The 15,445-nt window shown below is 36.8% G+C and overlaps 1 protein-coding gene across 1 annotated transcript in view; it reads left to right on the top strand.

Moving 5' to 3' along the window:
* Positions 1 to 2,838: 2,838 nt before the first annotated feature.
* The window catches only part of CCDC172 (coiled-coil domain containing 172), a gene marked incomplete at its 5' end in the record, with an annotated part of 43,379 nt that continues 30,772 nt past the window's right edge, over positions 2,839 to 15,445 (top strand). Inside the window, 2 exons of the mRNA XM_082853941.1 lie at positions 2,839 to 2,917; positions 3,102 to 3,187. Coding sequence (XP_082710067.1) covers positions 2,839 to 2,917; positions 3,102 to 3,187 — 165 coding nt within the window. The remainder of the gene's footprint in view (positions 2,918 to 3,101; positions 3,188 to 15,445) is intronic.

Below are 15,445 nucleotides of genomic sequence, written 5' to 3'. Positions count from 1 at the left end.
AATAATTCTCCAATGAGGTTAGAAATATCTGGGGGAAGAAAAATACTTTTTATGTAGTTTTGTTTTTATTAAATCCTGTTGTTGTTTCTCTAATATGGCACATAGGAGATGCTCAATAATATTTGTTGAATGAATAGCAGACACTCGTTAAACAGTTGTTGAATGAAGCATCTTTTTTGAGGCTTATAAGATACATTTTCAAAAAATAGAATGCCCTAGTTTTACCATGTCTTGTAGCACTTTTATTTGGCATAAATTTAAGTAATGTTACTCTTGCTCTGAACATTATGGAATATAATCAGCATGTATATCTATAAGAAAAAAATATCTTAACACTACAGAAAATGTATGCATAAAGCTAGATATATGATAGCAACATCTTAACATATTAATACGTTACTTTTACTATTATGAAACACTTTTAAAATTTGAATTGTGACCTTGCATAAACATGTTTGCTTCTATAAATAAAATAAAAAATCCTGCTAATGCCTATAGTTGTGGTACCTCTAAGAAGACTCAAACTTGGGATTTAAAAGCACCGAAATATTGTGGGACGTGAAGAAGACTACGGAAGATGAAGAAGCCATTTTTCCCATGCCCCGTTCCCAGAATCCCCAGCAGCATTCTCTTCCATACTCCTGTGTGAGTGAGGCAACCGGGCTCCCTAAAGGCTGCCCAAATTTCACTCTGCCAAGTTTCAGTACAGAAAGAGCATGTTAAATAATAAATGTCAGTTTGAGCGTAACTAATAAAATTGGAATGTTAAAGAGCTGCATGCTTTTGAAAACCAGCCTCCTTGTGAGGATGCTCCCTGTGCAAGTCCACGGGAAATAATTCTGAAAGGAGTAATATTAATTAGTAATATAATTTATCTTCTGGAAGCTGTTTCCTTTGATGGCTGCTGTGGCACAGTTCATAAGCCTCCAAACGAGTGCTCAAAGAAAAAGGTTCACGCCACAATTTCAGCTTTGTTTCCCAATCCTGAACAGATGAAAGAGTCAAATTTATTTCAACATATCTAAATTTTACATATGCATCCATATGATGGAGGATTATGAAGTTACAAAAATGTATTAATGAAGAGTTTTCAATGAGATGGTAAACGCTTGTGATGTATTAAGAGTGAAAAAGAGCAGAATCCAAAATCAGATCCATGGCCTCTGATCTCAGATTTCTTGATTTCAAATCCTGTTCTGCCACATACTAGATAGGCAACCTTGGCAAGATACTTAACTTCTGTGCCTCAGTTTCCTCAACTATGCTATGAAGGTTGTAGTAAAAATCATCTCAGAAGGGCTTACAGTGTTCAGAATAGTACCTGGCAAATAAAATAATAACTACCGTTATTATTTATTTGCAATATATTCACAATATATTTGTAAAGAAAAAATGCAAGATGAGGAGAATTACCTGAAGGCAACAACCAAACTGTTATTACTATTTGCTTCTGAATGATATATTTATGGGCAATTCTTTTCTACTTCATTACACTTTTCAGTATGCATTCTTTTATAATAAAGTTTAAAAATTAAGTTTTATGCATACATGGCTTGATGGAAATTTAGGTGGAAATTTGGAAAAGGTTAGCATTTATAACCGACTATACTACAGCATTAATGAAATATTAATTAAGTTTATTATACAGATGATGTAACAGAATTTACATTTACTATTTATTTTACTTAATACTAAATGTATTTTTAAAGTTTAGCCAATTTCAATTTAACATTCAGATATAAAGTCAAATGTTTATTATAATCTTAATATTTTGACCTGCTAAAAATTAAAAATATTTTATTTTTTAATTAAAAAAATCCCATACCAAAGTCCCAAAGGTGCCTTTCATGTTTAAGCTTTAATTAGCAACCAGTTTGGTCTCTGACACATCCTGTGCAGATATTGAAGTGTTACTATTACTGCAGCTTGATTACAAAAGGCAATGATTAATTTTAAAGCAGACAAAAAAGATATGCCCTGATAACGAAGAAATGATTAAGGCGAATGTCAGACATTGCACATTTATAGCAGTCTTTCCCATCGTCAAAGGATAAGGCTTTGCAAAAGTTTATATTTAGGATCACGGGTACTTTGTACTTTATTATAACACTGCGTTCATGCCTTGGCGATAGATTCCCGCCCAGCTCCAAGCACGACCTAAAGACCTTTGGGGGCCACATGGCCAGAGCAAAACAAAGCAAGACCCCAGAGCGCGCAATGGACCCAAGGAGACGCCGTAGTGTCACTTCCCACCAGACCCAGACCCGGCGACCGAGGCGGTGGCTGCGGCTTTCCGCAAGCTCTGCAGCCCGCAGAATTGTTTCAAGTACATGTTCTGCAGAGATAAAGTGCACTTTGAGGACCTTCTCCTCGAACAGGGGGCATGGCGGGGGTGGAATGAGAGGAAAAGGCCGACCGCAGAAAGGGCAGGGCTGCTGCCCTTATGAAACCGCTGCCAAGCGGAGGCCTCAGGGCCTCCATTTTTTTTTCCCCTGCCACCAAAACGAAAAAGAACCCGCAAAGGGGCCAAGGCCTCGTCTAAGGGGAGCTGCGCTCAGCCAGGGGAAAAAGGCAGTCTGAGACAGGTCACAGGAGAAACGAGGGCGCCGGGGAGAACAAAGCGGGTTCGCCCTTCGTAACGGAAGCCACGGAGGCCCGGATCGGGGCTCGCGGCGCCCGGAGCCTCGGGGCCTCACCTCACCCCGCGTGGGCCCAGTCCTTGGTGTGGGCGGGGGACAGGCCGCTGGAGGCCGAGCTAGGAGTGGTCCTGGAATAAGCCTTTACTGTGCGTTTCAGGATCCTCAGACTCGGTTATAAAATATTTAAGCCCAGCCCGAGATGAGTCTGGACTCCCTGTTTCAGCACATCATCCTCTCCGAGCACCTGGCGGAGGAGAATCGCCGCTTGATGCGACAAGGTCGGGCGCTCGCGGGGGCCTCTGGGCTTGGAGGCGGAGGGAATCAGGAGGCAGTGGGCCGAGCGGGGAGGGCAGGCGGCTTTCCACGCGGAGGGAAGGACAGCTGAAAGGTGTCTTATCACAGGCCCCAGAAACGGGGACTCCAGAAAGATGGACGTGTTTAAGCATTTAATTTGTCTTACAGTCAGGTCGGAAATAAACAGATGTCGTGAAAACATTAAGAAAGCAGCAGAGGAGCTGAATGAAGAGAAAATCAAGTTGGAATCGAAGGTATTGACATGTTGAAAAAGTGTTTTCGCTTGACTTTTGGAGGATACGTTGCTATTGATATTTAACTAGTCGTCCGTCAGTTACGAAGCACGCTATTGTGTTAGTGAGTGTAGTTCCATGTTGTCTGGTAATATTTAAAGTTCTGAATCTGGTGACGCCTTCCATCCTAACATGAATTTGTCCTAAAGAAACCAGCTTAAGTAATGAAGAATTCATTGACCGTGTTGTGGGATGGTTAACGTTTCAAAAGAGCGCAATGCCATTGGAAAAAGAATTATTCAATTAAGTAGTTGGTGCGGGAAATAAATTTTGAATAATAAATAATTTAAGAAGTGTTCTGTGTTGATATAACAGTTGAATGTAACTTTCAAACGAGTCTCTGCCATCTGTTTTTCAGTCTTCTACCACATTTTGGACGTGGCCTTCGTCCAAAAGGATCGTTTCTCCACTAGTATTTCACTTTTTTCTGCAGCATTTGTAAAGTTCTGTTATTTTACATAGAAACAAGGGAATCTGATGGCTTCTTGAAGGAGGATTTTGAAGTGTAGGTAGAATTTTTTGAGAAGCAAAGAGAAGTAGTAGGAGAAAAGTATTTGGGGCACTGGGAGAATATGAACAAAAGGGAGGCATAGCCAAGGCATATTGGGAAGAGAAATCTCCCAAAGCAGAGGGCTGATACCTAGGTATTAATAGGAGGAAACCATTGCAGGTTTTTGACAATGGAATGGTGTGATAAAAGGGGTTTAGGAAAGTCTCTCTGAGCTGTGGGAGGATGGGAGCTAAGAACGTCATCCAGGTATATCACAATGAAGGTCTAGCTATGGGTGGCAGCAGACAGCCATACAAAAATATTTATTCAACTCCTAAAGATAAACGATGCGAGCAGTGTACAGTGGGAAATCTGTTTGAGGAAGTCTCTTTGCTAAAATAAGTCAAATAGACTTACCACTGTGAGAAATTTCCAGTTCTCTTTTTGGATAAAATAATCATAGATTCTTTCTCCACCTTGCAAGCTTCTTCTGTTCTTCCTTCCAAGTCTTGTTCAAACATGACCTGTGAGCCCTCCCTTGTACATCTTGGAAAATTTGTTTTATCATAGCATTTGGATACCACCTTACAATTAAACAACAGTACGTGCTTGTGTTTGTGTTTGTATCCCTCACTATTTTGTGAGCAATGTATTTGGAATTCTTTTCTTAACCATCTTTTATTCCCACAGCCTGTATTCCATGCCTAGCACACAGTATACATTAGTGTTTTGAATGAATTAATGAGTACTAATAGGGAGATAATAGGGAGAGCGCTGTCTTTTAAAATATCAATAGAATTTGGAAATATTCAGTGAGACCTTAGGTCTTGTTTTGCCTGTGAGTAGCAGATAAACTAGCTGGTAAAAACAATGCTAAAAGCTGATGGCATGGGCAAAGCATTAAGAATGTCATGATGTACCTTAAATTTTTCTTTAAAAAGAATTAAGATACTTTCGGGATTGGTAACTAGAAGTTAATATAAGTAATAGGCAAAACATAGGCAGTTAGGTAATGCATAGCTAACACTTACTGAACACTTACTGTGTGCTGGGCACTGTTCTGAGTGCTTCATTTGTATTAACTCTTTTAATCCTGCCAGGGATCCTGTGATGAGGCACCATTGTTAATCCCCCTTTTTGGGGGAGGAAAATGAGAGGTTAAATGACTTGTCCATGGTATTATAATCTAAAAACAAACGGCAGTAATGAAAGTAACAATTGAGTAATGACAGCATATTTTATTAAAACAGATTTTGGGGGCTCATCTTAAACTTTTTTCTTCATGAAATTCACATATAATAGTGTCTCTGAAGCTTTTGCCTCTAGTCAAGGGCAGTATTTCTAAAAGTGCAGTTATGTAAGTTTTTGTGCAAATGTATTTTCCCCAGATTGATGAAGATACTGACCTGATAGATAACAAATGTTAAAAAAAAAAAGGTTTACTCTTCCGAATATCTTCTTTGGAAAAAAGTAGCTTTACTCTTTGTAATATTTTCTCAGTTAACAGTCTGTCTTCCTGAAAATGGAAATGTAGTCTGTTGATATATACACATACATAAAAAAGCTGATTCAAATAGTTATACTTAAGAGAAGACAGAACAAATCCCTAGCATTGTTTAAAACATTTGCTGAAATTACTAATTAATATAGGCTCATAAAATGCACATATATGTGCATTTAATCAGCTCATATATGTGGTTAAATTGCTTTCTACTAATAAATTGCTTTCTACTAATAAATTGCTTTCTACTAATAAATAAATAATAATTTATTTATTTATTCTAATAATTATTTATATTAATTTTAATATATTAATATTAATTAATATTAATTTATTATTCTAATAATAAATAAATTGCTTTCTACTAATAAATTCTACTAATAAATTGCTTTCTAATAAATTGCTTTCTACTAATAAAATTTACATGTGGAGGTTCACAGTTCATACAGTACTAATTTGTAATTGAAATAATTTGATTTATAATATAGTCAACAGGGTGTGTGTGTGTGTGTGTGTGTGTGTGTGTGTGTATAAAGATTTTTAAAGTGGAGCCACAATTACAGTGTAACTGACTAATGAGAAGAACTGAAGAAGTAATCATAAATTGATTTCTTGTTTCTTTTATTCTCAGAGTTAATTATATGTCTGCCAATAACAATGAAAATATATTTACTTGAATATTTGACTTGGCATTTATTGACCAATTTATCAAGTAGAAGCAGCATAAGGAGAAACTAGAACATAATTTGAATAGCCAGTGCTTGAGCTATCTGCACAATGATACATTCAGAAAATAATTTTGGGCATTTATTTTGGAAGTTGCTCATGGTCAAAAAATGTATTCAGGAAGTACAGTATTTTTTTCTGTTCTGTAAAACCCAGGTAGCATGTAATTAGAACTTAAATGATAGCATTTGCCTTTCAGGGCTCAATGAGCCCTTTAAAATATATGGTTGCAAAAGTCTCAGATTATACAGTATGAGTACTTTGTGAATTAGAGAGCTATAGTATACCTGGTTAGGTTTGGTAGTATGAAAACAGAAAGACAAGAACATGCTCAGGATTTACGTTAATGCTTACCAATATACCTAAAGCTTCTGATCATCAAGGAAAGGTTTTATAGTATCAGTGACAGAGAAAATCAAAATTAAGGACTCACAGAACATTTGTTGTTTCTTTTTAGCATCTAAAAGAGTTTTTTCTTTTTTTTTTTTTCCATACGCGGGCCTCTCACTGCTGTGGCCTCTCCCGCTCGGGACGCGCAGGCTCAGCGGCCATGGCCCACAGGCCCAGCCGCTCCGCGGCCTGTGGGATCTTCCCGGACCGGGGCACAAACCCATGTCCCCTGCATCGGCAGGCGGACTCTCAACCACTGTGCCGCCAGGGAAGCCCGGGTTTTTTCTTTTTAAAAATAGTAGCATAGAGTTAAAATTGGGGCATTTAATCTTTATAAACATAAAACCTAACATAAAGCCGTACTCCCACAAGAAGAAGTAAATGGAGGGAAGTCTGAGGCTGTTTTATTTTTTTTCTTCTCCAGTTTTAAACTATTGCATAAACATCATAACACTAATGAAATAATATTCCATGAATTTTTAAAGGAAAGTGATATTGAAATAAATAAGTAACTTAAGGTGGCTTCATTTACTTCTTTACTTCAAAATATACTCATTCATTTCTTTTTTAATTAATAAAAGTTAGGAACCCTCCCAGAACAGCAGGCAAAGTCATATCTGTTAGTACTCTATTACCCAATTCGGGAAAGAACAAAATCACAAATTATTATCATTTTAATATTGAAATAGAGCTTTGTAATTGAGATTTTTTCCTTTTTTTAAAGTTTAATCAAAGAAAAATTTATGTCCTACTTGAGTTTAATTTTACTGTTGATTAAAAGTTACATAAAAGCATAGATAAAAGAAAGGCATTTTTGGGCTTCTCTGGCGGCGCGGTGGTTGAGAGTCCGCCTGCCGATGCAGGGGACATGGGTTCGTACCCCGGTCCGGGAAGATCCCATATGCTGCGGAGCGGCTGGGCCTCTGAGCCATGGCCGCTGAGCCTGTGCATCGGGAGCTATTATGAGTAATAGTGCTGTGAACATTTGTGTACAAGTTTTTGTAGAACATATGTTTCAATTCTCTTGGGTATTCCACCTAGGAGTAGAATTTCTTGGTCATATGGTTAATTCCAGGTTTAACTTTTTGAGGAAATACCAGACTCTTTCTATAACAGCAGCAGCGTTTTACATTCCCACCAGCAATATACAAGGATTCCAGTTTCTCTATATCCTCACCAACACTTATTTTCTTGGGGGTTTTGGTTGGTTGGTTTGTTCTTTTGATAGCCATCTTAGTGGATGGGAGGTGGTATCTCGTTGTGGTTTATATTTCCAATTCCCCAATGAGATTAATGTTGAACACCTTTTTAGATGCTTATTGGCCATTTGGCACATCTATTCTTAACATGAGCTACTTAATTATTGGTCATATAATTGGTTGCAATTCTTTTACGGTGGGGCCTTGTCTCTGAGAAGTAGTAATCTCTCTTCATATTAGTAGAACTGAAATTATTGTATTTCCAAATTAAGTAAAAAATTATTACATATAGCATTTGTTGGACTCCTTTTTCTCAAATTTGTTTTCATGATCTTAAGAAAATAAATCTGAAGAACATTTCATGGTAATAGCATTTAGAGCAAACTGTGTAACGGTATGCCAGATAGGCTTTCTATATGCGAGTGCTTATAAATCACAAAAGTTGCACACTTCCTGGCTTGGATCCACAAAGTGGAAAATCTACTGCACTGTTTCTAATTGTTAAATCTACTAGTTTGCCTCTATTCCTTTTTTTAAAAGAGCTACTGTAAATAAATTGTTTACCCTAAAATGTTAGAAAAGTTTTGAACAGAAAAAAAAAAAAGCTTCCTTTCCAGGAACTGAGAGAATGGTCTTCTAATTAAGGACAGTAAGTTTGCAGCTCAGTATGCAGAAAGCATGAGATTAACATTTAGTTTGCTAGCCTCGTAAGAATATGCAGCACAAAAGAATGCCTTTTTAAAAGTTTACCTTTTGATTTGTGATTTCTTGGAAAATCAGTTAGCTATGTTCTCTTCTCCTATTCATTCACTCAACAAACATTCATTGAGCAACTCCTAAACAACACCAAGAGTAATTGGCAAATAAATTACTTAACAAGTTTCTGCCTTAGAGAGTTGACATCAAGCAACTTCAACTATATAAACCTAACTGTGAACTCAAAATTCTTGATGTTCTCATTTTTTTTAAATTGTGTAATTACTTTAAACTTCCTCTATGTAATTCTACAAAGAAAGCCTTACCACATTTGTCATGAATAATTATCTAAAATGTGGAAATAGATGAGTTCATCATATATTTTCTGAGTGTAGCACTGGGCATTTTCTAGTAGCCCACCTGACTGGGGATAATCTGATTTTCTAGGGTGTGTACCTTTGCAGTGGGTTCTTTTATTCTTGAATATACCAACCATTATCTGACCTCAGGGCCTTTGCAGTTGCTCTCTCCTCTGCCTGAAATGTTTCTTCCCTCAGCTGTTCGTGTTTTATACACACTCACTTCTTTTAGCTCTCTCCCAGCAGGGTGGCCAACCATTCTAGTAGAACGTGAGACTTTCATTTCTAACACTGGGACAGTCCCATGCAAATTTTGATGGTTGGTTACCTTACATCTAGGCTCAATTGCCACTTTAGAGCTGTAGTTCTTAAAGTGTGATCTGTGATCCACGGGCGTCTCCAAGACTCTTATACGAGTTTTGTGAGGTCAAGCTATTTTCTTAACAATACAAAGCTATTATTTTGCCATTTTCACTGTGCTGATATGTACATTGATGGTGCAGTGGCAATGGTGAGTAAAACTGTTGGCACCTTAGCACAAATTAAGGCAGTGGAAACAAACTACTAGTAGTCATTGTATCCTTCATTGCCACACACTCACACTAAAAAAACAAAACCCACCAGTTTCACTGTATGCCCTTGATTAAAGTGTAAAAAATATTGTTTTGAAACTGACCATGGTGTGTATGTGATTTTAATATTGTGTGTTGAAATGGAAAGTTCACATGAAGTACTATATTCCAAAGTACAGTGATGGTCTCAAGGGAGAGTGTTTGTATGATTGTCTGAGTTGCAGTATATGAACTAGCTATTCTTTTTCTGGAATACCATTTTTTACTTGAATAGTTGACAGATAAGTGTAGTTATTTAAACTTGAGTATTTGGCAAAATTTTCTCAAAAATGAATGAAATGACCCTGACATTTCAAGGCAAAAAACTGATATTATTATTTTGCCAATGATAATATTCAACCTTTCAAACAAAAATTAGAGTTTTGGAAGACTCAGATTTGTCATTGTAAGCTTGACAGTTTCCCAGTACTGAAAGACTTTTCTAATGAGTTTGTTGGTGATATTAATAAGTGTTATTTTTTAGTATTGTATTAAGAAGTGTATCAACATTTGGAGAATCTGAATAGTTCAGTGAAGGAATATTTTCCAGATAACCAGCACATAATTTTACAGAAATGTGCATGGATAAAAGATCCACTCAAAGCACAAAATAGACCAATTGTTTTTATTTTAACAGAGTATGAAAAATTTATTGAAGTGGTTTCAGATTCCACATTGCAACCAACCTTTTAGGAACTAACACTTATAAAGTTCCTTAAGAATATGCGTAATTGTTTGGAAGGGGCATTATTAAAATAACTCTCCCATTTCCAACTATACATCTATGTGAGGCCAGGTTTTCTTCATATACTTCAACCAAGGAACATATTGCAAAAGGTTGAATAAAGAAGCAGATATGAGAACCCAACTGTCTTTTGTTAGAAGAGATCTGCAAAAAATGTAAATGCAACTCTTCTTTTTTTTGTTTGTTTTGGAAAATATTATTTTTTCATAAAAATATATTTTAACATACAATGGATTTATTGTTATTCCTAAATGAATTAAGTGTTTTCAAAATTTCTCAGTTTTAATCTTTGATACTGAAAATATTTATAGATATAACTCAAAAATCATCAAATAAAAGTCCTCAATAATTTTTTAAGACCATAAAGTCATAAAGACCAAAAGTCATAAGATCAGAAAGTTTGAGAACGGCTGCTGTAGAGGACCCTCCCTTAGCTCCATATATAAAATAATATGACCTCATGCCATCAGTATCTCTATCCTTTATTCTGCTTTATTTTTCTTTGTGGCACTTAATTTCTCTTGATATATTTGTATTGATCTGTTTACTGTTTGTCTCTGCCCAGTGGAATGTAAGCTTCACAAGGAATACATATTCATCTATTTTATTCACTACCGTTACTCCCAGTATCTAGAACAGTGCCTGAATCACAGTAGGTGTTAAATAAATATTATTGAGTGAATAAATTAATTTTTTTCTCTTAGAATTCTCTGTTTTCTGTTTTCCTTTTCTGTGAATTCTGCTTGTTTCATCTGATGGCCTTCTCACATGGTGGTACATTTGCATATGAGCTTTAAAATTTTTTATTGTGAACTTATCTTTAGCAGGGCTTTTCTTTCTTGGGAGTCCTACATACTCTCTTGATAAAAAAGATGTTCCTAAGGAGCAGTTTCACTGCAGCTGCCAGAACCTTGCAGATTTCATTTGTTCAGGACCAGTTTTCATGTTAATTTTTGAGCTCAGGATTTCTGAACTGCATGGCTGGGAGACATTTGACTGTCACATCCATGAACAATTCAAGCTTGGGTTTGGGGTTTCTTGGGTATGATTCTTCTTCCACGTATGGATCAATGGAGGCAGCTCACTTTTATGCTGCATCTCCAAGCCAGTGGATGGAGTTTTGTTACTCTGCTTGCATAACCAGCATGGGCACTTTTTTTTTCTTGCAGAAAACAAAAGCAACAGTTTAGCTTGAAAGAGTGATAGTCGTTGAAGTCTTTATACTCCTTCCCCTGCCACATTTCCAGGCTGAGAGGTAGTCCCTGCCAGCAGTTTCCTTCCAGGCATATTTTTTTTTTTTTATTGAGGTATGGTTAATTTACAGTGTTGTGTTAGTTTCCAGTGTGTGTGTGTGTGTGTGTGTGTGTGTGTGTGTGTGTGTGTGTGTGTATATATTATTTTTCAGATTCTTTTCCATTATTGGTTATTGTAAGATATTGAGTATAGTTCCCTGTGCTATACAGTAGGTCCTCGTTGTTTACCTATTTTATATATAATAGTGTGTATATGTTAATACCAAACTCTTAATTTATCTCTCCCCTCTTCCCCACTCTCTCCTTTGGTAACCATAACTATCAATCTCATTCTTGACATGCTTCCATGTCTTGGCTATTGTAAATAGTGCTGCTATGAGCACTGGGGTGCATGTATATTTTCAAATTATAGTTTTCTCCAGATATATGCCCAGGAGTGGGATTGCAGGATCATATGGTAACTCTAGTTTTTTAAGGAACCTCCATACTGTTTTCCATAGTGGCTGCACAAATTAACATTCCCACCAACAGTGTAGGAGGGTTCCTTTTTCTCCACACCCTTTCCAGCATTTATTATCTGTAGACTTTTCAATGATGGCCATTTTGACTGGTGTGAGGTGATACTTCATTGTAGTTTTAATTTGCATTTCTCTAATAATTAGAAATTTTGAGCATCTTTTCATGTGCCTGTTAGCCATCTGTATGTCTTCTTTGGTAAAATGTCTATTTAGGTCTTCCGCCCATTTTTTGATTGGGTGGTTTTCTGATATTAAGCTGTATGAGCTGTTTGTATATTTTGGAAATTAATCCCTTATCGGTGACATCATTTGCCAAGTATTTTCTCCCAGCCCCTAGGTTGTCTTTTCATTTTGTTTATGGTTTCCTTGGCTGTGCAAAAGCTTATAAGTTTAATTAGGTCCCATTTGTTTATTTTATTCCTAACTTTATCGAATGAGCCCAGTATTTCCCTTTGGCTTTGACTTTGAGTATTATTTGGGCATTTTTAAAACCCTAGCTTCTGTTGCCTGTATCCAATCTCAAAGATACCCCTTGGACTTGAATTCTAGCGTGATGATTTCTGGCATGATTATTTCTGTCTCTTGCTTTTTGGCTTACCTATGTAAATGACATATATTTTAAGTCAGTTATGTTTTATCCAGCATTTCTCTGTCTTTGAATAGAAAGTTGGTCTTTCCCATATTTGTCTGGATTGTCACATTAACTAGAATTTTTCACTGTAAAATATCTTAGTGCTTCAACTTCCTCATTCTTGAGTTCCTATTTTTTATTTATCTTTTGGTCAATGTATGTAATTGTTCAAGTAATTTTTCAGGAAGAATATGTGCATGAACCTGTTTTGTTTCTTTTTTCTTCCCTGGTTGCTGTAGAAATTGTTTTTTTATCCTCATGATTCCAGATGTGTGCACAGATAAACAAATTTGTGTATCTGTCAATTTTGTCTAGTCCAGGGATAAGTCTCCCATTTTAACTGTAGATGTTATATTCTGGTTTATTTTTCAAGTACGCTTATTTCTTATAGCTTGGATCTTTGTTCTCTGTTCTCTGAATCTATTATCTTCTGTTATTTGCTAGTTTCAGCAGTATTGGACAGTTTTTTATACTTTATATCACCGATTCCATCTTTTGCAGTGTTAGTTCTATTATTTAATACTCTCTGCAAATTTAAGTTCTGTGTTGCTGTCTTTTTTACATTTTTAAAAATTTCCTATCTTTTTATCTTAGCTTGTATTTTTTTCTTATTCTCTGATGTCCTTGCTTGCTCTTGTTTTTTAGTGGACTTATCTTTGTTTGCATCCTCTTGACATCAAGTAGTTGATTAACAAAAAAAATTTTTGTACCTTGTAGAAACATTATTATAGGTGTATTAATACTCTTTCTCCATAATCTGTCAGGCACTTCTCTTTTTCTCTTCTGTGACGGTATTTTTGTAGAGTGTATGTTGTTATTCTGTGAGAACTGTTCAGACTTAGGTTTTGCCAACAGATATATAAATTGTTCTTTGTCCCATTCTTGTTTTCTTGAGTTCTTGAAGAATGAACTGTCTTCTTAAAACTAAAACTGTCTGACAGGTTGATGTGAATATCCCCAACCCAATTTCTAGTGTTCTTATGGAATACTCGACTGAGGTGTGATCTTTTCTTGCTCGTGTGCGAAGTTTTCTTATTATGAGGAGGAAAATGTATGTTTTAAAGAATCTGTGACGTTTTATAGATCTTCCATTAAAAGCAGTACATGAAAAATCACTACCCTCAGCATTACATTGTTTTATATCCCGACAGAACAGGAAGATGTAGTAATAGGTAAGGTGAGGTCCTGCCTCCTAAGGTGCCAAATTGCACGGAAGTCACCTTATTTCAAAATAGCTCCCCAGCAAGAGTCTTTCAGATTAAGAAGTATCATTACATGGGCTTCTCTGGTGGCGCAGTGGTTGAGAGTCCGCCTGCCGATGCAGGGGACACGGGTTCGTGCCCTGGTCCAGGAAGATCCCACATGCCGTGGAGTGGCTGGGCCCGTGAGCCATGGCCGCTGAGCCTGCGCGTCCGGAGCCTTTGCTCCACAACGGGAGAGGGCACAACAGTGAGAGGCCCGCGTACCGCAAAAAAAACCAAAAAACAAAAAACAGTATCATTACAGAATGTTCTTGGCCTATCAGTATTTGTACTTTACCCTTCTTTCCCTAATCAGATTAATATCTAGCTGAATCAGCAGTTCTCTAGAAATGGGAGAGGTTTTTTTGAGGAAAAGGCGAAGAAAAATTTTGGAGATGGAGGGTTACTTTGAGAAGGGTAGATGTAGGTTATCTGTAGACTTTGGAACACCAGATGGGTTCAGCAAAGGTGTATGGAAACAGTCAAAGGCAAACTGGCTATTCACAGCTGTGCCTGTGATCTCGATGCTGCAGGAAAAATTTCTCATATAGCCTTTGGTACTTGTGTAGTCTTATGAATTGTTATTGCCTGAATTAATACTTCAAGATAAGTTGAAAGGTTGCCTACCTCAGCTTCTTTGATTAAAATTAGTTCCATGACTTTAAAATATAGTCCAGTTTCCCTTGGTTAAAATTCGAATCAATTTCCCTCAAGAGAAGACAGAAAAGAAGAAGGAATGGGAGATATGTGACCATCACAGTAGAAAAGTAGATCAGGCTGTCACTCTAAAATGTTCTTTTCCTCTTTATTCTGAGCTCCCTCTCCTCTCAGTGCTTGGTTATGTCCCCACTGGAAGAGTTGATTATATTCCTGGGAAATTCTGAGGATCTTACACCATTATATTTGGTGAACGTGCAGTTTTTTGTTTGTTTTTTGCTGAATTGAACTAGCTCTGTTATTTTAACTCTTCATAAAAGTAATGCCTGTTTATTGCAATATTCAAAAGATAGGGATAGGCAAAAAGCAGAGTGAAAACCACCTATAGTTCTGCCATATAGTTAATATTTTCATAGGTTTTCTTTCAGAATTGTTTAAATGCATGTATTTTTTTTTCTTAAATGATTTGCTTTTTTCCATTCACTATACCCTGGGTATATTAGTAAATATATATCTAAATAAACAGTTTTTAATGGTAGCATAGTAAATGGCTATACCATATTTTAGTTAACTAGTTTCCTATTGATAAATATTTACTATTACTATTAATAGTTACTATTATTAATATCACTGTGATGATACTTTTATACATACATCTGTGTGCACTTATGTTTTTAGGATAAAGTCCTAGTAATCAAATTGCGATGTCAATGGGTAGATACAGTTGACCCTTGAACAACATAGGTTTGAACTGCATGGGTCCACTTATGTGAGGATTTTTTAAAATAAATACAACAATACTACATGATCCGATTGATTGAATGTGTGGATTAGAACTGTGGAGATGGAGAGCTACCTGTAAAGTTATATGCAGTTTTTTTTTAAATAAATTTATTTATTTATTGGCTGCGTTGGGTCTTTGTTGCTGCGCGCGGGCTTTCTCTAGTTGTGGTGAGTGGGGGCTGCCCTTCGTTGAGATGCGTGGGCTTCTCCTTGCGGTGGCTTCTCTTGCTGTGGAGCACGGATGCTAGGTGCGCAGGCTCAGTAGTTATGGCTGGCGGGATTTAGAGCACAGGCTCAGTAGTTGTGACACACGGGCTTAGTTGCTCCGTGGCATGTGGGATCTTCCTGGACCAGGGCTCGAACCCGTGTCCACTGCATTGGAAGGCGGATTTTTAACCACTGCACCACCAGGGAAGTCC

This window comes from Leucopleurus acutus (genome assembly GCF_964270905.1).
Source record: "Leucopleurus acutus genome assembly, chromosome: 14".
Lineage (NCBI taxonomy): Eukaryota > Metazoa > Chordata > Mammalia > Artiodactyla > Delphinidae > Leucopleurus > Leucopleurus acutus.
This window is presented reverse-complemented; position numbering and strand designations above follow the sequence as displayed.